The 23,661-nt window shown below is 55.4% G+C and overlaps 1 protein-coding gene across 3 annotated transcripts in view; it reads right to left on the reverse strand.

The window, feature by feature from the left end:
* Positions 1 to 203: 203 nt before the first annotated feature.
* Positions 204 to 23,661, reverse strand: part of PRDM16 (PR/SET domain 16) — a 337,722-nt gene continuing 314,264 nt past the window's right edge. For 2 of the 3 annotated variants that reach the window (XM_065935908.1, XM_065935907.1), the window contains exons 11-17: positions 22,615 to 22,784; positions 21,938 to 22,015; positions 15,951 to 16,120; positions 15,135 to 15,309; positions 7,339 to 7,572; positions 6,079 to 6,253; positions 204 to 4,923 (exon numbers count right to left, since the gene is read on the reverse strand). In XM_065935908.1, the coding sequence (XP_065791980.1) occupies positions 4,789 to 4,923; positions 6,079 to 6,253; positions 7,339 to 7,572; positions 15,135 to 15,309; positions 15,951 to 16,120; positions 21,938 to 22,015; positions 22,615 to 22,784 (1,137 nt within the window). In that variant the 3' untranslated portion in view covers positions 204 to 4,788. The remainder of the gene's footprint in view (positions 4,924 to 6,078; positions 6,254 to 7,338; positions 7,573 to 15,134; positions 15,310 to 15,950; positions 16,121 to 21,937; positions 22,016 to 22,614; positions 22,785 to 23,661) is intronic. The other variant, XM_065935909.1, reaches the window with a different exon arrangement.

Consider the following 23,661-nt stretch of genomic DNA (forward strand, 5'->3'; position numbering starts at 1 on the left):
ACAGCAAGGGGACCTGCCCTGGGGGTGGTACAGAAGGATGGCACAAGGGGCTCTCCATCAGGGCTGGTGAGCCTCCCCACCGGCCATGCCCTGACTCTTGAGTCTGTTCTCACCATCCCTCCCCAGCCCTGTGATGCCTCTGTTCTCCCTGGGTGAACCACGCAGGCACAGAGGCTTAGAAAAGCACACAGATTTATTGCATATCAATCTCATGTATAAATTCATTGTAGCATTGGAAAGATTACATTTGGTATACAGTCCTAGTCTACAGCATCAACCTCAAAATCAGCTTCTCCTAGGCTTCATCTTAAAGACATTTCTCTACACAAGTACATTTGTCTTTATCACAAGCATCATCAAAATGAAATCTGCAGAGTCACTCTCTGAATGATTCCTACACTTGGTGTCTTTTCCTTTCCTTCTCCCATAGCGATTTCCATATTAAGAACTGCGTCTTCCATGTGGGCAGTTCAGGACTCCTAGTCTTGAGGACGCAGACTCTAACCACATATTTAATAAGTGCATCTATGGGATTTTCCTTTTTGTAAAAATTTCACGAACAGACACGATAATGACTACACACGAGCCATGCACAGTTTACTTAGAACAGAAGCAAATTTACAATTGGGGGACGTGGGACATACACCAGCCTCCTTCTCAATGGTCTTTTTTTTAAAAAAAAAAACATTATGGAGAAAAACCAGACATTTACACTTGATTTCTTTTCAACATTATACAGCTCTAAAAGAAAAAAAAAAGCATAAAGAAAAAAAAAAACCGAATCATAATGTAACGATGGCGAAGGATGACATGGACGCACAGGTTTAGAGTGTCACCAGCGTACGCGTACGGATGCCCTCAGTTCCATGTGGACATGGGGCTCAGCTTCCCTCGTTTGGAGGAGAACGAGGAAGAGAAGTACGTGGAGAAGAACCTTCAGGATAACTTTGTTCATGAGTGAATTGCACATCTGGAAACATAAGCTGCCTTTTCATTCTATCTTCTTTTACTTTTTTTTTCCCCCACAAGTGGTAATATGAATCCGTGACAGAAAAGAAAGAAAACATAAACACTGGAATGGCAGGAGGAGAGGGACGCTCCTTGGCATCTTGTGAGGACGTCTTAGTCACAGTATCACTCATCGCTACAGAGACATTCATGGCTTTTGAGACCCGGCTGACCTCCACCGGCCAGGAGCAGCTGTGTCCCCGCGTCCCCAGCCGGGAGGGGAGCGAGGTGCCCGGCTCCCCATCCGTTCCCCGCCACCGCCCCAGGCAGCAGTGCGGGGTGCTCTCCCGGGGGTGCTGCCCCTGCCCCTCCCAGGACAGCACAGTGAATAAGCTCAGTAGATTTCAGTCACTTGGGCAGTAGTGGGGGGGCTGGGGGCTGGGGCGCCACAATCCAGTGCTTTGAGGCTTCAGGGCTAACACAAGGGATGTGTGTTCAGGCAAGTGCTTTGCGAATGTTCACTGAGGAAGCAGCCAGGACGCAGAAGGACAAGGGCCCTCAGGGTTTACAGGGCAATCGGTGTCTGGGTGGACTGGCCGCGCTCTTGGCATTGTATGGGAAGGCCACTAGGGCCGGGCAGTCTCTCAGGCCCACCCCAGTCACTTATCCCCACCCCAGGGTTCCAGGTGGGATGCAGGAATGCACGCCTCTGGGTTCCAGCCAGAGGCTTCTGGGTCCCCCTTATGAAGGGCTGGCTGGCCAAAGGGTCAGCAGTCCTGGGGTCCTAACTGCTTGTCCTGGGAATGAAAGGGTTGGGCCCGAGGTGGGGGTTGGGGTCTGAGGGGCAGAAGAGGGAAGGGTGAGGAGACCTCCTTCCGAATTTCCACTTGGGGGTGAGAGTTAGCAGTCCAAAGAGTGAAGCGGACAAGGCTGGAGTGAAGGGTTCCTAGCACACTAGCCCGGTGGGGTTCCTAGTTTACAGCTCTGACTCCGGCCACCAGCCCACAGATGCCCTGGTCGGCCAGGCAGCCGCCAGTTGCATCCGTGCCATGAAGCTGGGCTCTCGGAATTCTCCAGCCTGAGCTCCCAGACCCTCTAGGGCATCCCCCTGGGTCTGAGCAGGTGGCTGGTGCTGGAGCCTGGGGGGGCAGAGAAGACCCGGGGAGGGGCAGCTGACTGTGGTTGGGACAACGCTCAACTTTGAGCCCAGGCTTCATGGACCCACCAGGTGTAGGAAATAAGTGCTCTCTTTATCTGAGGGTCCAAGGACAGAACCCTCCCCGCCACCGAATCTGCCAAATGCTCAGGCTGGAGGAGAAAATGGGCTTACTCTAATCGTTTTCAAAGGGGACAAAAAACAGGACTTAAAATGTGCAGCCAGGGTTCTTGGGGATGGGGAAGGAAAGAAGGAAAGAGTCAGAGTTTAAGGAGATCAGCTGCAGAGAGCTAATCGTGACTGTCACAGAGACCAGAGGTGAATGGAAGGGCCGGGCTGCAGGGAACAGACACTTGGGCCTATACCTGCCCAAACATCCTGCTTTGGACAGAGAGAGTCAAATTGCAATAAAAAGCACACACCTTATTGTTTAGCAGAAGAAATCATATAATTTGGGTTTACAGAAATGGGGAGGTGGTATCCGAGGTTGATTTTTCAAAGGGGTCCCATCTCGATCAAGGGAGAGTTGGAAATTGCGACACACCAGGTGGGTCCACTGGGGGGGTGGGGTGAAGGATGCTTCTGAGGCGGTGTGAGCGGCCGTGTCTGTAAATCCTTGTGGTTGCGGCTGCAGCCAGCTCCTCTGCTAGCAACTTCTCCGACTGCCCTGTGGGCCACGTTCCAGCCTGTTCCCACGTGGAAGGCGCTCTGAGTCTGGTACCTTGACCGGATCCGGGAAAGGCCAAATCCTTTCGCTAGGATCTGCGGGTCTGTGCACCCTTGGGGATCCCCATCCACAGGTCTCCACCGCGAAGCCAAACCCCCAGTGCCCAGGCGGACGATTGTCTTGGCCTGGAGAGGCTGGAGGGTGGGCCGCTCCATGACCGTTTGTATTTTCACACATTTCTTAGGGCAACTTGGGTAGGTATTTTTTCTCTTCTTCTTGGGATGCTAGTCTTCGTTTTTCTTCCAAACAATAAAAGAAATAAATAGAGCACTTGTCTTAAATGCAACTGAAACTCAAATTTAACAAAAACACATGATTGTCTGGAAAATGGGCAGCAGGATTCATTGGGGGGGGGGGACGTGGGGTATTTGGCACATTAAAAATCGCCCCACTCCCTGGTTATTGATCACACAACACACAACCTTATTACATGGTTTTGGTCCTTCACTAGATACTTATATTAACATTATTTCTTCACAATAAGAATGTCTAATGCCAAAAATACTGTTAAGGAAGAAATAAAATAAGAAAAGAAATGAATTAGAAAAAATTACAAGTTATATACAGATTAAGGTCAATTCCATCAGGGAAAAAAAAAACAACAACAATTATTCGAAATTGGCCCCTACGGGAATAATTTAAAGCCCATCGAGTGGAGAGCAGCCTGGTCCTGGGAGGTGCGGTCCGTCCCCTCCGGGCTGTGCTGTCTTAGCTCTTTGTGGAGGTCGCACCTGGACTCCCGTCCTTCTTGAGCCGGGTCCCGCCCGCCAGGAACCCACACAAAGAGCCGTTGTGTCCTGGGGTCTCGGGTGAGCATGGAGCTTGGCAGCCTGGAGCAGAGGAGCCTTGGAGTGCACCCCACGGCAGCCCCTATGGGGGGTGCCCACTCCCTTCCCCTTGTCCATCGCAGGGGGGGTGGGTGGGTGCTGGAGATCCCAAGATGACCGGCGGGCCCCGCCTTCTGCAGAATGGTTGAGGGGGAGCCGGAGGGGCCTGGCCACTTCTGCGCTGGGGACCAAGTCTCTGCTCTGACCTCCCCCTGGGTGGGGGCCGCTGGCACGAATCCCATGTCACACAATGACAGGCACATCTCTGAGTCCCAGCCTTGGGCCAGCCCAGGACATCGTATCTGATTCCAGGCACAGTCTCAAACTGCTCCCGGGAGTGGGCTCCGCCCCTCGGTTCTGGGGCCGGGGTGCCCAGAATCACCTTGGCTTTACAAACACAGTCAGGGATAGAAAATCTCTCCATTATCTACAGTATAAAGAACACCCCCAAACGCAGGGCTGGGTCCCAGGCAGGTTTGGGTTTGCAAAGAAGCTGAGATTTCAAAGCAATGCAAAATTACTTTTAAAAAACAATTTGCAAGTCACTTTGTGATTTTTTTTTTTAAAAATACTGTCTATTTTTAAAACCACATGCTTAAATAGACTCTGTCGTCAATAAGATTACCAAAAGGATCATTCTTGTCATTTTCTTTATAAAAATTGTCAGGGCGATTCCCTCCTTAGAGCACACCCAGATGTCTGTCTGTTCCCTCCCCAGATGCCACACGGCACCCGGGAGAGGCCCACCAGCCTCAGTGTGGGGTTCAAACCCCATCCTTGCCCACGGGGTTGACTCTGTGAGGCAGCCCGCAGTGCTGTGCCTGGAGAGTGAGCTGTACCATCTGAAGGCCGTTCTCAAGACTGATGCTTAGAGCCGGTGAAACCCTACGATGGCTCCAAGGATGCCGGGTTCTGAGTTTTCACTGCAAAAATCAGAGTTGGACCATGGAGGGGGAACAGACGCTGAGGAGTGGTCAGACACAGGTGACAAGGTGGGGGGTCTCCTCAGCCCCAGGCCGCACCGGCTCCCAAGGCCCTTGCCTCCGTCTTCTGCCATGGAGATTTCTGTTGGGAAGTCGGGGACCCTAGTGGCCTCACTTGGACTCTGACCGCAGCCCCTCTCAGGCCGGTCAGAGGTGGTTGATGGGATTAAAGGCTCCAGACTCTGGCGTGGCTCCTGCGATGTTCAGCCAAGTGTCCAGAGGGCCCTGGGAGGAGGCGTGGAGGGGAGCATCCTCGGAAAGGGACAGCATCATTGCATACGCCTGCAGGGAGGGGAGGGTACACATAGGATAGCAGGTGAGTGGTGCGGGGTGGGTCCTGTAGACCCCAGGCCAGTGCACCCCTTCCCGGCCTCCCACTCCCTCCAGCTGACCTCAGACCCAGAGGTGAGGAAGGGGGCAAAGGTGTAGGGGACTGGCCTACAGATGAGGCATCTTTGCAGAGGGCCACTAAGACCCTCAGCCTCTTTGGGGCACATCCGCCCTCGCAGGTGCCCCTACATCCCTGGTGATCAGCATGGATTCACAGGCAGGCATGCTCTTCAGGGGGACCAGGGTGCTAGTGGTTACTGCTGAGACCCCATCAGGGACGCGCAGGCCCTGCCTGGTGGGCCCTGTCGGGTGTGGATGACCGCGGTGGTGGCACAGAGCTATTTCAGGGACGTGGTGTGCAGCATTTCTGAGCTAAGAGCAGACATGCCTCTGGCCCAGAGCCCAGCTCGGCCCCCAGAGTGCGAGGGGACGGGACCCGGGGCCTCTCAGAGCAGGGGGTGTGGGGGGTGTCCACCCAAGTTCACACTCCGGACAGGATTAGTAAAGAGACGAAGACAGACACGCAGACGGTTTTTGCTCAGACTTGGGTGGGCTGCGGAGAGCTGAGTGGAACCCAAGTCCCTCAGGCTGAGAACAAGCAGGGTCCTGCAGCCCCTAGGCTGAGGTGAGTCATGCGGCCAGTCTGTGCCCTGCTGACTCACCATAGCTGCAGCTTGGAGCCCGTGACCCCGACGGGGGAGTGTCCTCAAGAGGACCCTGGGCTGCCATCACTCCTGCTTGGGCAGAGGCAGAGGGAGGCCAGTGCCGCCACGAGAACAGCGCTGGTGGACCCCACCCTCCGGGGACGTGAGGGCCAGGACCCACACATCCAGGAGCACTGTGGGACTCGGGGAGCACCCTTGTGAGGGGCTGGCTCTCGTTCATCTGCCCTCAACCTCTCCCCACCCTTGCTTTCAAGGAAAGGGAGTCATTTGGGGGTCTCTCTAGCCAAAGCAATGGGCATGGGAGAGCTGGAGTCCTGGGTGTCCCCCATGCAGACATGGGATGGCCACAGAGAGAAGGGAGGCAGTCCCTGGTGGGGGAGGCATGGCTGGGGCCTGCCATCCAGCCTGGGGAAGGTCGGGGCAGGCTCTGGTAGGTACCTACCTGGTTCTTAGCCTGCCTGTACAGGGTCTGTTTTAAAGTCTCAGAATCTAAGGTGGAATTAAGCACATCTTTAACTTCAAACGTTTCCTCAGCTGTTCTGCGGAGATCCAGCCCCTTCCCAAAAGTCGGCATCGGCTCCAAAGCTAAGAGACCGCCTGGTGGTTCCTCAACACACCTGCACCAACGACCGAGAGGGGCCCACTGTCAGCCTGTCTGGCCTCGGCCACCTCTCTGAGGCCCCACGGCCAACTCCGTGCCTGCATGCACGCCACAGCGTCTCCACGAGTCACATGCACAGGAGACAGACGCATGGACACACAGACACGTGGACGGAAGCCACATGAATACAGGAAAGTGATGGAGGACACAGAGGAGGTCAGTGCATGCACACACATTGCAAGCACAGGCAGGGCGCCAGGTCCCTGGGGACGGAGGACAGGCTGGGAGCGGGGCAGAGGTCTTGGTTCCCGAAATCTGGGTTGTTCTGGGGGGCCCACTCTCAGGGCCCAGAGTGGGAGGAAGTGGGCCATCTCTGAAGGGCCTGCAGGATCTGCCAGCCACCCCCAGGAGGACCTTGAATGCTGGTTGTCTCACCGGTGCTGAATGTAGGTGGTGAGCAGTGGGGACGCAGCAGGAGAGGCTCTCCTCTGCCAGCTTCCAAAATCATTGGTACTCAATTCCCACCCACAGCCTGCTGGAGGCAGATGTCACTGCTCCTGGTTCTGCAGGGCTGGAGACCACCCATGGGTCCCTGATCAGCTCCTTCTCAGCCTTTGCCTGCCTTGCTCCGCTTCTGGACTGGGTGAAGCATGTGTGCATGTGCACATGCATACACACATGTGTACAAACATGAACCTGCACATGTGTGCACACACATGTGTATACATGTGCACACACGGGTGAGGGTGTATATGTAGTTGCATGTGTAGTGTTCACACATGTATGTGCGCACACATGTATGCATGCACACACGTGCACGTGTCCCCATGTGTACATGTGCACGTTTTCACATGTGTACGTGTGTGCACATGTGCATTGTGTGTATGTGTCTGCAGGTATGTGTGCATGTGTGTGTGTGAGTTTCGGGCCTGGTCTCACCCTGACCTGTGCACAGAAGTCCTTGCAGCGGAAACATCTACTGGGGAGAGAGAACCCCGCTGGCAGGGTGGGGGGTGTGGGAGTGAGGTCGCCCCCTCGGTGCTTGCCCGTCTCCCTGCCTGGGGCCCAAGCACTTGGGGCCCACGGAGGGCAGGTGCCCACCTTCGGGTGTGGTCAAAGCCCACGGCCAGGGAGGTGGGTGGCTCCTCATCCTCATCGTCCTCGTAGGTGCCCTGAGGCTCGGGTGTGGGGGATGCGGTGTCGTCCTGGGACTTCCCTGCCAGGCTGTCATCATCCTCCTCCAGCTCCTCCTCCTCCTCCTCCTCCACGTCCTCTGGCTTCCTGATGGCCAGGCCCGGGCACTGGGAGGTGCCATCCAGGTCCTGGACTTCCGGCCTGAAATGACACGGAGGGAACTGACCACAGATGTCCTGAGGCAGCAACTTGGTTCCAGTGGCCCTGGCTCCCCGCCATGCTTGATGCCCCCAGCTCCCTCTGACGGCAGTCTGCCTTTCTTGGTCACTAGACTCTCAGAGCTGGGGTTCTGAGCGGCTCATCTCTGCCCTCAGCCACTGTCCCGAGTGATTAAAAAAGGGAAGGGCACCTGCCCAGGACCAGGTTGGAGCTGGGTGGGAACTGCTGGGCAGCAGGATCCCGTCATGCTGGCGTGGACACTGGGCCACTCAGGGGCTGGCCTGGCGGGCAATGGGTCCTGGGAGCTGGCACTGGACTTGGGCCCTGCATGAGGGGTGCCCCCAGGGAGGCTCAGAGTGCAGGAAGTGTGTGGCCCCACCCTGATGAGTGCCCACTCTTCCCCACCCACCACAAGGGCATGAGGACCAAGTGGCCCTCCGCAGATGGGGTGTCTGGGACCCGGAGCTCTGGGCTGCGTGGAGTGGGCTGTTGTTGGCAATGGAAACCCTCTAGCGTGAGTGTGTTTCCGAGACCGGGCTGTCTCTCCTGCAGCCCAGACCCCTCCCCTCATCCCCAGGGGTCCCTGTAGCTGGGTGCCTTTCCCATTCTGGGCCTCATTATTGAAAAGAGAAAATGAGCTGTGAGGAAGAGCGTGCCCACTCCTTTGAGAAAATGGCAATGGCATTGTTCGGTTCATCTGCAAGTTCATGACCAGGTGCCGTGGCCACACATGGGCTGGGCCCAAGGCCACCTGGGCAGGTGTCCCACACAAGGGTGGAGGTGGATGGGGGGCAAGGCACATGCTTCGTGAATTGGAGTTCTGAGCCCCCGGACTCCACCCCTTCTGGATCTCACACAGCCCATGGGAGTCCATCCCCTGCTGTTGGGAGAGACTCGGGGTCTCCTGTTTGAGGTACTAAGGCAAGAGGCGATGTCTTCTCCAAGTGGTCACCATCTCCAAATACAGAGCTGAGTGGATGGGCTGGGAAGCCCCAAGTGGTTCAGTTCTTGGTCACCCCCATCTTCACTTCTCATCTTTCCACGGGAGAGTGTACAGTTGCTGACAGCTGACCTATTCTCCAGGACAGGCAGGACCCTCACATGTCTCCCTTGATGCTGGGCATCAGGCTCATGTCTGTCCACCAGCGGTGAGGACCCCAGAGCCAGGTCCTGCCTCCCTCCCTGGGTCTTGGCAGGTCCCCTTGGCCGGGGTTTGTCATCTCAGAGCCCACGCCCTCCCGGGGAATGTGAGAATAGCCCCCACCCTGAGAGCTGATGGACAGCAAAGGTGGGGAGCTTAGGTCAGGGCAAAGCCCTGTGTGTCATTTAGTCGAACCTGAGTCCTGTGCGTTTGTATATAAGCCCCCTCTGTGGGAACAGCGACCACAAATGAGCAGTTTGTCCTTGCACCCTGCCTTGCCCTGCACAGAAATCTACTCATTCGTGGGAGGCCTGCGTCAAACACTAGCACTCATTGAAGGTGGGGGATGGATATAGCGGGGACAGAGTGGGGAGTCTGGCTGGAGACAGCCTCAGACAGAGAGGAAACCAGGACGAGTGGCCAGGCCTCCAAAGAGCTGCCTGGGTGCAGAGTGTCCCCGGGGCCAGCCTAACACAGCACATGGCTGTGGCTCAAACAGCAGGGATCGTCCCTCTCCTCTCCAGTCTATTTGTTGTTGTTCAGTTGCTCAGTTGTGTTAGATTCTTTGCGACCCTGTGGACTGCAGCACATCAGGCTTCCCTGTCTTTCACCATCTTCCGGGGTTTGCTCAAACTCATTTCCTTTGAATCAGTAATGCCATCCAAACATCTTGTCCTCTGTTGTCCCCTTCTCCTGCCTTCAATCTTTCTCAGTATCAGGGTCTTTTTCAATGGGTCAGCTCTTTGCATCAAGAGGTCAAAGTATTGGAGCTTCAGCTTCAGCAACAGTCCTTCCAATGAATATTCATGGTCGTTTTCCTTTAGGATTGACTGCTTTGATCTGCTTACTGTCCAACAGTCTCAAGAGTCTTCTCCAACACCACAGTTCAAAAGCATCAGTTCTTCAGTGCTCACCTGTTTTATGGTCCAACTCTCAGATCTGTACATGACTACTGGAAAAACCATGGTTTTGACTAGACGGAGCTTTGTCAGCAGAGATGTCTCTGATTTTGAGTACACTGTTTAGGTTTGTCATTGCTTTTCTCCCAAGGAGTAAGCATCTTTTAATTTCATGGCTGCATTCACCATCCACAGTGATTTTGGAGCACAAGAAACTAAAGTCTGTCACTATTTCCATTGCTTCCCCACCTGTTTGCCATTAAGTGATGGGACCAGATGCCGTGATCTTCATTTTTTTGAAAGTTGAATTTTAAGCCAGCTTTTTCACTCTCCTCTTTCACCTTAATCAAGAGGCTCTTTAATTCCTCTTTGCTCTTTGCCATAAGGGTAGTTCATCTGCGTATCTGAGGTTATTGATATTTCTCCTGGCAATCTTAATTCCAGCTTGTGCTTCATCCAGCCTGGCATTTCACATGATGTACTCTGCATATAAGTTAAATAAGCAGGGTGACAATATATAGTCTTGACATACTTCTTTCCCAATTTGGAACCAGTTCATTGTTCCATGTCCAGTTCTAACTGTTGCTTCTTAACATGCATATAGATTTCTCAGGAGGCAGGTAAGGTGGTCTGGTATTTTCAACTCCTGAAGAATTTTCCACAGTTTGTTGTGATCCACACAGTCAAAGGCTTCAGCATAGCCAATGAAGCAGAAGTATATGTTTTCCTAGAATTCTCTAGCTTTTTCTATGATCCAACAGATGTTGGCAATTTGATCTCTGGTTCCTCTACCTTTTCTAAATCTAGCTTGTACATCTGGAAGTTCTTGGTTCACATACTGTTGAAGCCTAGCTTGAAGGATTTTGAGCATTACTTTGCTAGCATGTGAGATGAGTGCAATTGTGTGGTAGTTTGAACATTCTTTGGCATTGCCCTTCTTTGAGATTGGGGTGAAAACTGACCTTTTACAGTTCTGTGGCCACTGCTGAATTTTCCAAATTTGCTGGCATATTGAGTGCATCACTTTAACAGCATCATCTTTTAGGACTTGAAATAGCTCAGCTGGAATTCCATCACCTCCGCTAGCTTTGTTTGTAGTGATGCTTCCTAAGGCTCACTTGACTTCACATTCCAGGATGTCTGGCTCTAGGTGAATGATCAAACCATCCTGGTTATCTGGGTCACTAAGATCTTTTTTTGTATAGTTCTTCTGTGTATTCTTGCCACCTCTTCTTAATATCTTCTGCTTCTGTTAGGTCCATACTGTTTCTGTCCTTTATTGTTCCTATCTTTGCATGAAATGTTACCTTGGTATCTCTATTTTTCTTGAAGAGATCTCTAGTCTTTCCCATTCTATTGTTTCCCTCTATTTCTTTGCATTGTTCACTTAAAAACACTTCTTTATCTCTCCTTGCTATTTCTGGAACTCTGCATTCAGATGGATATATCTTTCCTTTTCTCTTTTGCCTTTAGCTTCTCTTCTTTTCTCAGCTATTTGTAAGGCCTCAGACAACCATTTTGGCTTTTTGCATTTCTTTTTCTTGGGGATGGTTTTGATTACTGCCTCCTGTACAATGTCACAAACCTCCATCCATAGTTCTTCAGGCACTCTATCAGATCTGATCCCTTGAGTCTATTTGTCACTTCCACTGTATAATCATAAGTGATTTGATTTAGGTCATACTTGAATGACCCTAGTCATTTTTCCTATGTTCTTTAATTTAAGTCTGAATTTGACAATAAGGAGTTCATGATCTGAGGCATAGTCAGCTCCTGATCTTGTTTTTTGCTGACTGTATAGAGCTTCTCCATCTTTGGCCACAAAGAATATAATCAATCTGCTTTTGGTTTGACCATCTGGTGATGTCATGTGTCGGAAAAGGGTGTTTGCTATGACCAGTACGTTCTCTTGGCAAAACTGTTATCCTTTGCCCTGCTTCATTTTGTACTCCAAGGCCAAGCTTGCCTGTTATTCCAGGTATCTCTTGACTTCCTACTTTTGCATTCCAGACCCCTATGATGAAGGACAACTTTTTCTTGGTGTTAGTTCTAGAAGGTCTTGTAGGTCATCATAGAACTATTCAACTCCAGCTTCTTCAGCATTAGTGATTGGGGCACAGCCTTGGATTACTATGATATTGAATGGTTTGCCCTGGAAATGAACAGAGATCATTCTGTCGTTTTTGAGATTGCACCCAAGCACTGCATTTCGGACTCTTTTGTTGACTATGCTGCTACTTCATTTCTTCTAAGGGCTTCTTGCCCATAGTAGTCGATATAATGGTCATCTGAATTAAATTCACCCATTTTGGTTCATTTTAGTTCACTGATTCCTAAAATGTTGGTGTTCACTCTTGCCATCTCCTGTTTGACCACTTCCAATTTACCTTGATTTATGGACCTAACATTCCAGGTTCCTATGCAATATTGTTCTTTACTGCCTCCGACTTTATTTCCATCACCAGTCATATCCACAACTGGGCGTTATTTTTGCTTTGGCCCTGTCTCTTCATTCTTTCTGAAATTATTTCTCCATTCTTCTTCAGTAGCATATTGGGCACCTACTGACCTGGGGAGTTCATCTTTCAGTGTCATATCTTTTTGCCTTTTCATGCTGTTCATGGGGTTCTAAGGCAATAATACTGAAGTGGTTTGCCATTCCCTTCTCCAGTGACCACGTTTTGTCAGAACTCTCCACCATGACCCGTCCGTCTTGGGTGGCCCTACACAGCATGGCTCATAGTTTCATTGAGTTAGGCAAAGCTGTGGTCCATGTGATCAATTTGGTTAGTTTTCTGTGACTGTGGTTTTCATTCTGTCTGCCCTCTGATGGATGAGGATAAGAGGCTTGTAGAAGCTTCCTGATGGGAGGGACTTGCTGTGGGGAATACTGGGTCTTGTTCTGGTGGGCAAGGCCATGCTCAGTAAGTCTTTAATCCAATTTTCTGCTGATGGATGGGGCTGTGTTCCCTCCTTGTAGTTTGGCCCAAGGCCAAACTATGGTAGGGGTAATAGTGGCTATGGCAACCTCCTGCAAAAGGACCTATGCCAGCATGCCAGGGCTCCCCGGACTGTTGTAGTCAGTGCCCCCGACCCTGCAGCAGGCCACTATTGACCCATGCCTCTGCCAGAGATTCCCAAGCACACACAGGGAAGTCGGGCTCAGCCTGTTAGAGATGCCCCAGATGCAGGTGTCTCAGGGCCGGTGCCTCCTCCCATCCCCTTCCCTGGACTCTGGTGCTTTGCTGGTGATCCCCGGGGCTCCTCCGCTTGTGGACGCATCACCCGCTCTGCTTCACCTCCACGTGGTGTTTCCCATGCATTCATGTCCAAATGTCCCCATTTTCTTTTTCTAAAAAAGTCTATTTATTTACTTTTGGCTATGCTGGGTCTTCACTGCTCATGGGCTTTCTCTAGTTGCCGTGAGTTGGGGTTACTCTCTAGTTGCAGAGCATGGGCTTTGCATTGTGGGGGCTTCTCAATGGAGCCCAGGCTCTAGGGTGTGCAGGCTTCAGGAGTTGTGGCGTGGTTGCCTTGAGGCCTGTGGGATCTTCCCAGACCAGGAATCAAACCCACGTCCCTTGCATTGGCAGGTGGATTCCCAGCCACTGGACCACTAGAGAAATCCCAAATCTCTCCCTTTTCTTAGGACACCAATCCTATCAGATATGGGCCACCTGACTTCAGAATATTGTAACTAATTACACCTGAGAAGATCTTATTTCCAAATCAGGTCACTCTGAGGGGCTGGAGGTTAGGATGTCAACAGAGGAATTTGGGGAGGGAACAGAGTTTGGCCCAGGGGTTTCTGGAATCAGGAAGCCTGGCAGGCCCAGAGTTATAATGGACTGTCAAGAGAAGACTACTGGTTCTGGATGGTGTTAACACTGGGCCCCAGTAGAACTGCCAGCATCCTAGAACTTTCTGCACATTAGCTGACAAACATCAACCATCAACATGGTCCCACTTCTGACAATGATGTGGGGGCACCTCCAGTGGGGAGAGGCCGTTCGAGGGCCTGGTCTGTGGGCTGGCTCTGTCCTGGGCTTTCTGAGGGGTGTGGGGCCGGTGTCTGAGTCTCACTCACTGCCCCCACCTCTGGGGCCCTGGCTGAAATGCTGCTCTGTGGGGTCAGGGTGGTGCCAGCCCCTCTTCCCTCTGGGGACACCCTGTCTTTCCTGGTGGCTCTCCTGGGGTGTCCTCTGTATGGCTGAGAGCTGGGCCTGCCACTCAGGGACAGTGTTGGGGGACTGTCAACCCCAGGGGGATGCCCCTGGCATGTCCTTGTCAGCTCCCCGTCTGGCTCTGCCCTGGGCATAGGGGTCCACAGCTCAGGGGAGGCTTTATCAGCCTCATGGCCTGGCTCCTGGATGCTCAGGTTCATGACTTACTCTGAAGGTGAAGACCTCAGAGCGTGAACCATGGATGGCTCTCAGAGGGAGCCCAGAGTACTGCCAGAATGAAGCTCGCCACGCTGGGCGCAGATGGCAGGGCTGGGCTCCCACTAGACCATCACACGTGAACAGAGCCAGGGATGGACCCAGGCACTTGGTTGGCCGCCCCCTGATATCCAGCTCTTTGGTGCCTGACAGGGTTGGGGCTCTGGTACATGCAGCCCACGGCCAGCCTCTCCCATGTCCCCTCCTCTGAGCCCACCCAGGCACCAGGTGGGATCACCTTCCTGGGCATGGAGTTAAGACTCAGAAGAACCAGAAACAGCCTGAGCGCCAAGCCCATGTGCCCGCTTGTGGATTCTGAAGGTCTACTCAGTGCTCCTGCTCTGCCTCAGGAGTCTCAGGGGTGAAGGAGATGCAGCCCGCCTGCGGGGAGCAGACAGGCCCCTGGGAAGCTGGGTGTCCTGGGTGGGAGGGCACTGGGCCCTGGGCTGGCAACCCACCCATGGACAGAAGGGTTGGAGCCAGGCGCCCAGTCCTCGGGTCCTCATTTCTTCTGCAGAAGCAGGGGAGCATGTCCCTAAGCACTAGGAGTCCAGCGGCTCTGAGTCTCTCTGACGCTGAGGCTTGGATGAAGGGAATGTGTTACAGCCTCTACATCTTAGGATCCCAATTCTTCCATTTTCCTGCCTGTGTGTGTGTTTAAAGGGGCAGCACTCTTGCTAGAAACCGTTCATGTGTCAAATTGAATGAGTCTGTCCTGGAGTTCAGAGGCATGGTGGATCTCACGAAAGGAGCCCTCAGCTGGATGACGTCTCACTGCACGTGTTAACACTGAGGCCAAACCGTGCATTGAGGCCCGTGTGCTGGTGGCACCGAGTGTGTGACACCCGCCATCTGGCTGGGGTGCTTGTTCTCTGCAGATGCAGAGAACCGAGGCGGGGGGTGGGGGGGGGGTGGGAAGGGAGCCAGCTGCAGAACCTGCAGACCTCACCTTCTGCTGTGGGCCTGGGGTCTCTGGTGCTATGGTGGGGGCCTGCTGTATGCATGACCATACAAGGAACCACACAGAGTCCAGACCTTCCTGGGACCCTGGGACGTGTTTCTTACCGTTTGTCCGTTCGTGTTGATGCTTGGTTCATCTCACTGTTGGCAATAAAGTTTCTGATTTCAGAGAAATAGGAGTCTTCCTTCTCATCTAAAAGTGCGTGGTTGTCCGACTCGGAGGTGGGGGAGGAGGCGCTGGTCCCCAGGTGGTTGGTGAGGACCCCCGCATGCTGGCTCACTGCGGGGAGGGGGGAGCATCAGAGAAGGGCACCCCTTGGCTGCACCCTACCCTCTGTGGCACAGCGGGAAGGGACAGGTGGCTACAGGGGTGCACATGCGGGGCACTCTTAGGGAACACCCCCTTAGGGAAACCTGAGGGTACAAGGTTCCCCTGAGTGAAGATGGCTTGAGGGGTTTCTGCAAACTTTCCCCTAGGACTAGCCTGTGTGCCCCCTCCTCTGCCCTCCTCTCCCCACCCTGCTCCCTGCCCCCAACCCATCACCCCCATCCTCCAGGTGCCCCCCCATTCCCAGCACCCCACCCCACCTATCAGCCCATCCTCCAGGACCCCCTGACCCATCTTCAGCACCCCACTTCTGCGACCTGTCACTCGCATCCTTCCAGGTCCCCCTCTCCCTGCTCCCAGCATCCCCCCGACACATCACCCCCGTCCTCCAGGCCCCCCAGGCCCCGCACCCCTCATCCGTGGTCTGTCACCCCTGTCCTCCAGGTCCCTCTCCCTGCCCCCAGCACCCCCACCCGTGGCCCATCACCCCCATCCCCCAGGCCCTGCACCCCTCACCCGTGGCCTGTCACCCATGTCCTCCAGGCCCCCCAGGCCCCGCAGCCCTCCTCCACGTCCGCCCCTCGCGCCCCCACCTGGCGCGTGCTCGTGCTCGTGTTTCTTCAGGTGCCTGTCCAGGTTGGTCTGCTGCCCGAAGCAGCGGTTGCACAGGTGGCACTTGAAGGGCTTCTCCTTGTTGTGGATGTTCCGCACGTGCCGCTGGAGGTTGGAGGAGATGCTGAAGGAGCGGTCGCAGTACTTACACCTGGAAGACACGGCGCCTCAGCGGAGCCCCTGCCCACATGGCCTCCTTGAGGCCCCTGGACCACGGCGGAGAACCGGGAGGCGGTCCCAGCCAAGTGTCCCTGGAAGCAGGTGTCCCCCGCATCCCTGACTCTGGGCGGCGGATGCTGTGGGACTGTGCCCCGAGCTGGCGGAGGGGACCACTGGGGCTTGTGACCTGGGGTGGGCAGCAGCGGGACTCCCTGGCATCTCCTGGCATCTCTCCCCTCTCTGCTGTCCTGCCCGCCCAGCGCAGGGTCCACAGCAGAGGGTGGCGTGCTCCCGGCAGCCTCAAGGGGGCGGCCGAGCACAAGGAAAGATGCTCCCAGCAGATTTTTCCGGAAAGGAGCCCAGACCCGCTGCCTGCAGCTTTCCTCCCTGGCAGACAGACCCCCTACTCTGGCCTGGTTCCAACTCCTCTTAATGGGTCCTCAGGCAGACCCATTGCCCTTGGGGACTCAGCTTGCCAATCCACTAGCAGGCTGCGGGGCCACACTGACCCTCCTCTGCCCCAGGTTGATGGGGGCTCCCAGCCTCGCTCCGTCAGATGGCCTCTTGCCCACGGACCCTTTTGGTGGAGGTGCCCCCAGCACTGTGCATTTGGTTTATCTTAGTGCCCTCCCAGGGGCATCTGCTACCAGGCTGCATGGCACACCTGGGAGGTGAAAAAAGACACTCTTTCCTCAGACGCTTCAGTTGTCAGAGTATCATGACACAAAGTTTATCAGAGCAAAGCACGAAGTTGCCACAAGGAGCAATCTGAGATGTCTGGTATGTGTAGGGTCCCTGTGGTTGTGGGGCCTCTCCCAGGGCAGAGGAGGGAGGGAGGGAGTCCCCCAGGTTACCACAGGGGAACCAACAGTGAGGGCCTGAGCGATACCAGTACCAAGAAGCAAGAACCAGAGAGAGGGTGGGGCGCAGGGGACTGAGGACCCACGGCACAACTCTGCAGAGAGGGCCGCTTCCTCCCATCGCAGGGCTCCAGGCCGTCACCACTGGTCGGCCACTCCCACCCACCCAGCATGTCCAGCGGGGCCACGGCAGGGGGACTCCAGCTCCGAGTCTCCAGTCACACCTGTGTGTCAGTCTGCTCACGCACACATGTGGGGCTATATGTGTATGCTTACAGGTAAATGTGTGGTAGGTGTGCACACGTGTTGGTGGGTACACTCGTGTGCTCCTGGTCTCAGAACTTCTCCAGGGATGCCCATCCGAGGGTCAGAGGCACAGGAGCACTGAGATATCCATCCCTGAGCTCAGCTATTTCCCTTTTGGGAACAGGCTCCCGAGGAATGAAAAGCAGAGAGGCGAGCACGGCAGAGCGCTGACCGGGCAGGCCCTTCTATGCGGCCAGTGTGGCGGGGCAGGGCTTGGGAGACTGTCCGCTCAGAGGGTGTGGCTGGGAGGTGTGGGGACCTATCCTGAGGACACAGCCTGGCATTCCTGCGGGGGCTGGTGGCCGTGCTCCGGCACAGTGTAGTGGTCACGAGCACTCAGTCATGTGGACGGGGACTTGTTTGAGGACACTCCGGGGCCCTGGCCTCTCACCCCAGTGCCGCCCGCCCACTTAGGAGGCTCTGGCCTGACACTTGACATTCAGAAGCTGGCCCTGCCCAGGGAGTCTGGGTAAACCCAGTGTCCCTGAGTCCCTGAGTCCCTGAGACAGGAAGCTTGAGACCCCTCGGCTGGCCGCTGGGGCCTGGGGCTGAGCTTCTTCTGCTCAAAGCTGGTGGCAGCTCTCTGTGGTGGAAGGGTGAGAGCCCCCAGATTCCCACCCCTACCTGTGGGTGGCTTCCCCCTACCCGTAGGGGTTCAATGGTGGCTCAGACGGTAAAGAGTCTGCCTGCAACGCGGGAGACCTAGGCTTGATCCCTGGGTTGGGAAGATCCCCTGGAGCAGGAAATGGTAACCCACTTCAGTATTCTTGCCTGGAGAATCTCCATGGACAGAGGAGCTTGGTGGGCTATAGTCCACAGGATCACAAAGAGTCGGACACCACTGAGTGACTAACACTTTCACCCAGGGGATAACACTTGTGGGACGGGCCCCGCTTGGAGGAGCCCAGACTGCTCCCCTGATATGATTCTGGGACTTCATTTACTCAGTTCCCGAGGCTTCCAGATGCTGCCTGAGGCCAGACTCATGCTGGCTGCCTCCACAGCAGATGGGCTAAGAGCTGCCCATGATCCATGCACTAGCCCCCCTAGCTCCTTCCAGCCACCCCTGTGGCCCTGGGGCTGGCCTGCTGGGCCAGCTGAGCTGCCACCGTGCCCCCTGGAGCCCCTAGGACGTGAGGCCTCAGACCTCCCACAGCCACGTAATGTTCAGCAGCCTCCACTTGGACCTACGTCCCAGTTGCCGGCACCAGGAGGGTGGCTGTCTTGTCTTTCTCAGCCGGGGTGACGGAACAGTCGGACCGGGGCTTAAAACCCTCTCCCCGCTGGACTGAGCAGAGATGTTCACGTGTGCTCTGACCCAGCGACCCCCTCTCAATAGTCCAGGAAGGAGGACTTTTATATCCCTGCCTGCACCGTCTCGCTCCTCAACTCTGCCCCCAACATACCCTCAAACCCACAGAAACCCTCACCCCCCAGTGCTGCCAGGCTCGCCTGTAGGGCAAGTACAAGGCCAAGCTGGCCCCAGCCCATCCAACAGCCTTCCCACAGGCTGCATGGGGTGCCCGCCTTGGTCTACACGGATATCTGCACGCTCAGCTTTCCTTTCCTGTATCTTGGAAAAGCAGGGACCCTCTGTGAGCCCCAGCAGTGGCGGTGCAGCATCTTGGAGCACTGGGGCCGCTGAGTGCGAAACAGGACTGGATGAGGAGCTCAGTCACCGGCCTGAGCACCGTCACTCCCCAACCTCGGCTGGCGGGAGGGGCCGGGAGGGCAGCCACGCGTTCAATTTGGTCACAGGGTTCTGAATCTGGCCCTCTCCTGGTTCTAATCTAAATAAATGGCCCAGAGAAGTGGATCTGAAATTTAGGGGGCTGGTGAGCCCAGGGCTGCGAGGGAGCATGGCTCTCGGAGCAACTGGAATTTGCGTTGTAAATAAGCTGACAAGTGGCTAGTGAAATTTATGGCTGTGCCATATAAAATAGCACACCATCGCACTCCAACAGGAATGGGCAAGCAGAGACTGGCCAGCCGAGGCAGCGGGCAGCCAGGGGACTTTGCTGTGACCGCGTCTGCTCCCGCCCTGGGGAAGCCAGCGGTGTTGAAGACACAGCGCTGAGTGGGGAGAGTGAAATGGCCCTTGGGGGGTGGCTGTGTCCACTCTGGGACCTAGTGGAACCACACCAGCCACCAGAGAGAGAAAGGCTTCAGCTAACTGTAAAAACCAGGAAAGGAAAGAAAGAAGAGATTTTGTAACCCTGTGCTGTGTGCTTATTTGCTCAGTCCTGTCCGATTATTTGTGACCCAATGGACTGTGGCCTGCCAGAATCATGGGGATTCTGAGGCAAGAATACTGAAGTGGGTTGCCATGGCCCCCTCCTGGGGATCTTCCCAACCCAGGGATGGAACCCAGGTCTCCCACATTGCAGGTGGATTCTTTACCATCTGAGTCACCAGGGAAGCCCAAGATTACTGGAGTGGGTAGCCTATCCCTTCTCCAGGTCATCTTCCCGACCCAGGAAACGAACCGGGGTTTCCTGCATTGCAGGCGGATTCTTTACCAGCTGAGCTACCAAGGAAGCCCTTTGTAACCCAGACTTAACAATAAAATGAACAAAGAACAGACACATATGTGCCACCCTGGTAACAGGACCTTGCTGGGCGCATGGACTCAACACAGCTAGCAGGACAGGGAGCCATGGCGGAAACGATCTGCAGATGGGGGGAGGTGAGCATCCTTAGAGCCGGAGTCCCAGGTCCCACCAGGAGCCCACAGCCAGCCCACGGGCATCCAGAGTGGGACTCAAGACCCCCCACCCATCTCTGAGCAGCAGCTGGAGGGACCCCTGGACAGGCTGCCAGGACAGAGGAAGCAGCCCCCCCTCCTTCACACATCTCAACAAGCCCTATGTGCTGGAGCTTGAAAAAACATCATCAACTGCTCCTTGTCTCCCAGTCCCACTCAAAGATGTCTAAACTAGGACACCGGCCCAGCCGGGCAGAGGTTTGTCACACTAAGGGGTCTGTCTTTCTCTTGCTTGTGGGGGCACCCACCCACCAACTGGGCCTCCGTGGGCACAAACACAGTGCACACATGTGGGGTACAGACAGTCGGCAGCGGTTTTCATTGGCGTCACTGGGGTGACCTGGCCTGTGCCAGCCCTGGCCTTCTGTGGATGGACTTGCATTTTCCTTCCTCCAACTGAAGCCCCTCCAATTCCCAAAGTGAGGCCAGATGCCCCAGTGACGTCACAAGACAGGCCCACACCCGGAACTCCTCATTGTGGGGCTGCCTTGAGCTAGATACTGTCAGGATTTGCAACGCCAACTTTCAAAGCAATTATTGTTACTCGCGTCGAAACTCACAGATTGAAAGAGCAAAAGAAATCAATGATAATTAAATCCTTCTATAAACATGGACCTGAACCCCTAAGGGCTCTTATATGCAACCCTGTCCAGAAGTTGGTTCTCCTTACAGAAACACACCCGGCTCCTTGTCCGGGAGAGAAGCAGGCTAAGCCCGCCTCTGTTAAGCTGTAAGTCACTTTTGGAGGGGAACGGGGCGGGGGGCTGTGTGCTGGGGGCCAGCTGAGGGCACTGAGCAGATGACTGGTGAGTGACGGAAGCTGATGCTTACCCAGCTGGGACAGGGCTTGGGGGCTGTGATGCCTGCAGGAGACCCTGGGGCTGCCCTGCCCAGTGATGGGGATACACCCTCACTCTCCTGGACCCATGGGTCACTCCCAGCTGTGTGCCCAGAGGACAGAAACCTGATGCTGCCCACTTAAAACAATGTCAGACTCCTTGCTCCCAACGGCCGCTGTCTACCATACAGCCCAGGATATCGTCCTGACATTGGGACCAGCATCCCCCAATTTGTCTCAAGGTCTCCATCCCCTGGGACTCCTGGGGCCCCGAAAGCCAGGATGTTATCCTCAGCTCTTTTCTTGCCCGACAAATGCCCTAGGCACCAAGGGAAAAGGCCAGAATGGTCGGCAAGCATTACCGTGAGCTTGGACCCTGGCAAGTCAGGGGCATCTCTGAGCTGGGGGCTCCAAGGCTTTGAAATGGGGTGATGCCCCCACCAGTTGTGAACATGAAATGTAGAGGCTCTCACAGCCCCCACACGCTTGCAGCCACATTCTGCAGGGAGGGGACGAGGCACTGAGGAGCGAGGTGAGGGCAGACAGGGCTCCCGTCCAGGGTGGTCGGGGCCGCCTAGGTGAGTCCTCAGGACGCCCCCAGCTTGGGTAGGATCCAAGTTTGCATGGGGCTCCTTCTCTGAGACCAGCCCACCCTGCCTTAGGGGCTCACCCTGGTCCCGTGCCCAGGCTGAGGTCAGCAGTGGCCAGTGATCATGGGGAGGTGAGTGGAGGTGGGCTGGGTGGCGGTGACGCTGAGGCTCCCCCTCCATACAGACCACCCCTGGGCCTGGCTTCGCTCTCCAGTGGCAGGAGAGAGGGCTGCTCCCAGACACCCTTCGAAGTCAGTGGGCAGGAACTTTCCAGAAGCCTGATCTTTACAATATCCCCAGGTGTGTGAGGGCTGAGCGGCCAGGACGCAGCGACCCAGTGAGTGACCTGGAGCAAGGCCAAGCATTGCTCCCACCCACCGCCCGTCCCACGGCAGGGGAAGGGAGGTCCGCCATGAGTCTGCCTCCCCACCCCAACTGGGCGGGCTCCTACCTGTACGGCTGCTCCCCGGTGTGCGTCCTCAGGTGTCTCGTGAGGTTTGCTGACCGGGGAAAGATCTTGCCGCAGTACCTGGGGGTTGGCGGTGGGGGAGGGATCCGTCAGGTCGGCTCTTTGCCACAGACGCGGGCACCCAGCTATTTTCTGGTGCTGTTTCTCCCACACCTGGGGGCAGGTGACCCACTGCACACCCTGGATTTCAGACTCTCCCTGGCCTCGGGGCCCAGCTGAGTGTCACAGAGAGGCTGGACACACACCACTGGGCAGCCGGCGCTGGCCCACGTGGGCCCGCTTAGGGCCGTGCCCCTGCCCCAGGCAGTTTCTCGGTCCCTAGCCCAGCCTGCACAGGCTTGCGCAGCCGGGGACGGGCCGCTGGGCTTCCCACCACCCCCAGAGCTGGGGTTAAACACAGACCAGCAGCCTTAGCTTCCGGCTTGGAAATTCCAACCTGCTGGCCAAGGCTGCATTTTCTCGTGTTCACTGGAGCACAGCTTGGTGGGGGGACATGTGGATATTTTCAGGGAATGACCTCAAGGGGACAATGGCCCACCAGCTACCATGCCAGACACTGGTTGAGACCGAGCTTTTTTCCTGGAAGTGCAGCTTCATGGGCCCACGTGGCACCTGTGGCCACCTCGCTGGGGCTGCCCCAGGGGCTCACCGCGTCTCACCTGCACGTGTATCGCTCCTTGCCCTTCCTGAGGATGGGGTCTGAGAGCGTTGGGGGCGGGGACCGGAAGTTGAAGGGGTGGTGTGGTAGGGGCTGCAGGGGGCTGCCAGAGTCCACCTTCATGGCCGCGAAGCTCTCCAACTTCTCCGTCATGGTCTCAATGGCTGACATCTGTTGGCAGGAGAGAGACAGAGGCCGTGGGGCTCCCTTGCACCCCCCGTCTTGACGCCCCTGGACCCCCCCTCACACCTGGGAATCCTGGATGACTGAGCATGGGAATGGACAAGCAGGCTATCATGGGAACCAGTGGCCTCCTTCCTCTTGGCCACTGTGCTGGGTTCTTTCACTTTCTGCAGCCAGCCCTGATCTGGTCCTTGCTTGGAACCCCGTCACAGTCCAGGGTCCAGGCTGGGGGAGCTGCAGCTGACCATCACCTGCCAGCCCCCTGGCGAAGCAGATCATTGACAGTTATGATCACAGAGCGCCTTACTTTGAAACCAGTCAGCAAGCCCTGCTGGCTTGATCCCTGGCTAGCACTCCTGATGGCTAATTTGGGCTGAAGACAAAATTATACCCTTTTTTGTTCGTTTTTTTGAGTGGTCAAAAAATTTAGTTAGTGTTGGTAGTTCAGTCTTGTCTAACTCTGCAACCTCATGGACCGCAGCCTGCCAGGCTCCTCTGTCCATGGGATTTTCCAGGGAAGACTGCTGGAGTGGGTTGTCATTTCCTTCTCCAGGGGATCTTCCCAACCTGGGATCGAACCCAGATATCCCACATTACAACCAGATTCTTTACTGAGCTACCAGTGAAGTGAAGTGAAGTCGCTCGGTCATGTCCGAATCGCTCGGTCATGTCCGATTCTTTACGACCCCATGGACTGTAGCCTACCAGGCTCCTCTGTCCGTGGGATTTTCCAGGCAAGAGTACTGGAGTGGGCTGTTATTTCCTTCTCCAGGGGGTCGTCCCGACCCAGGGATTGAACCTGGGTCTCCTGCATTATAGTAAGACGCTTTACTATCTGAGCCATCAGGGAAGTCAAGTTACCAGA

This window comes from Muntiacus reevesi, chromosome 5, assembly GCF_963930625.1.
Source record: "Muntiacus reevesi chromosome 5, mMunRee1.1, whole genome shotgun sequence".
NCBI classification, from domain to species: domain Eukaryota; kingdom Metazoa; phylum Chordata; class Mammalia; order Artiodactyla; family Cervidae; genus Muntiacus; species Muntiacus reevesi.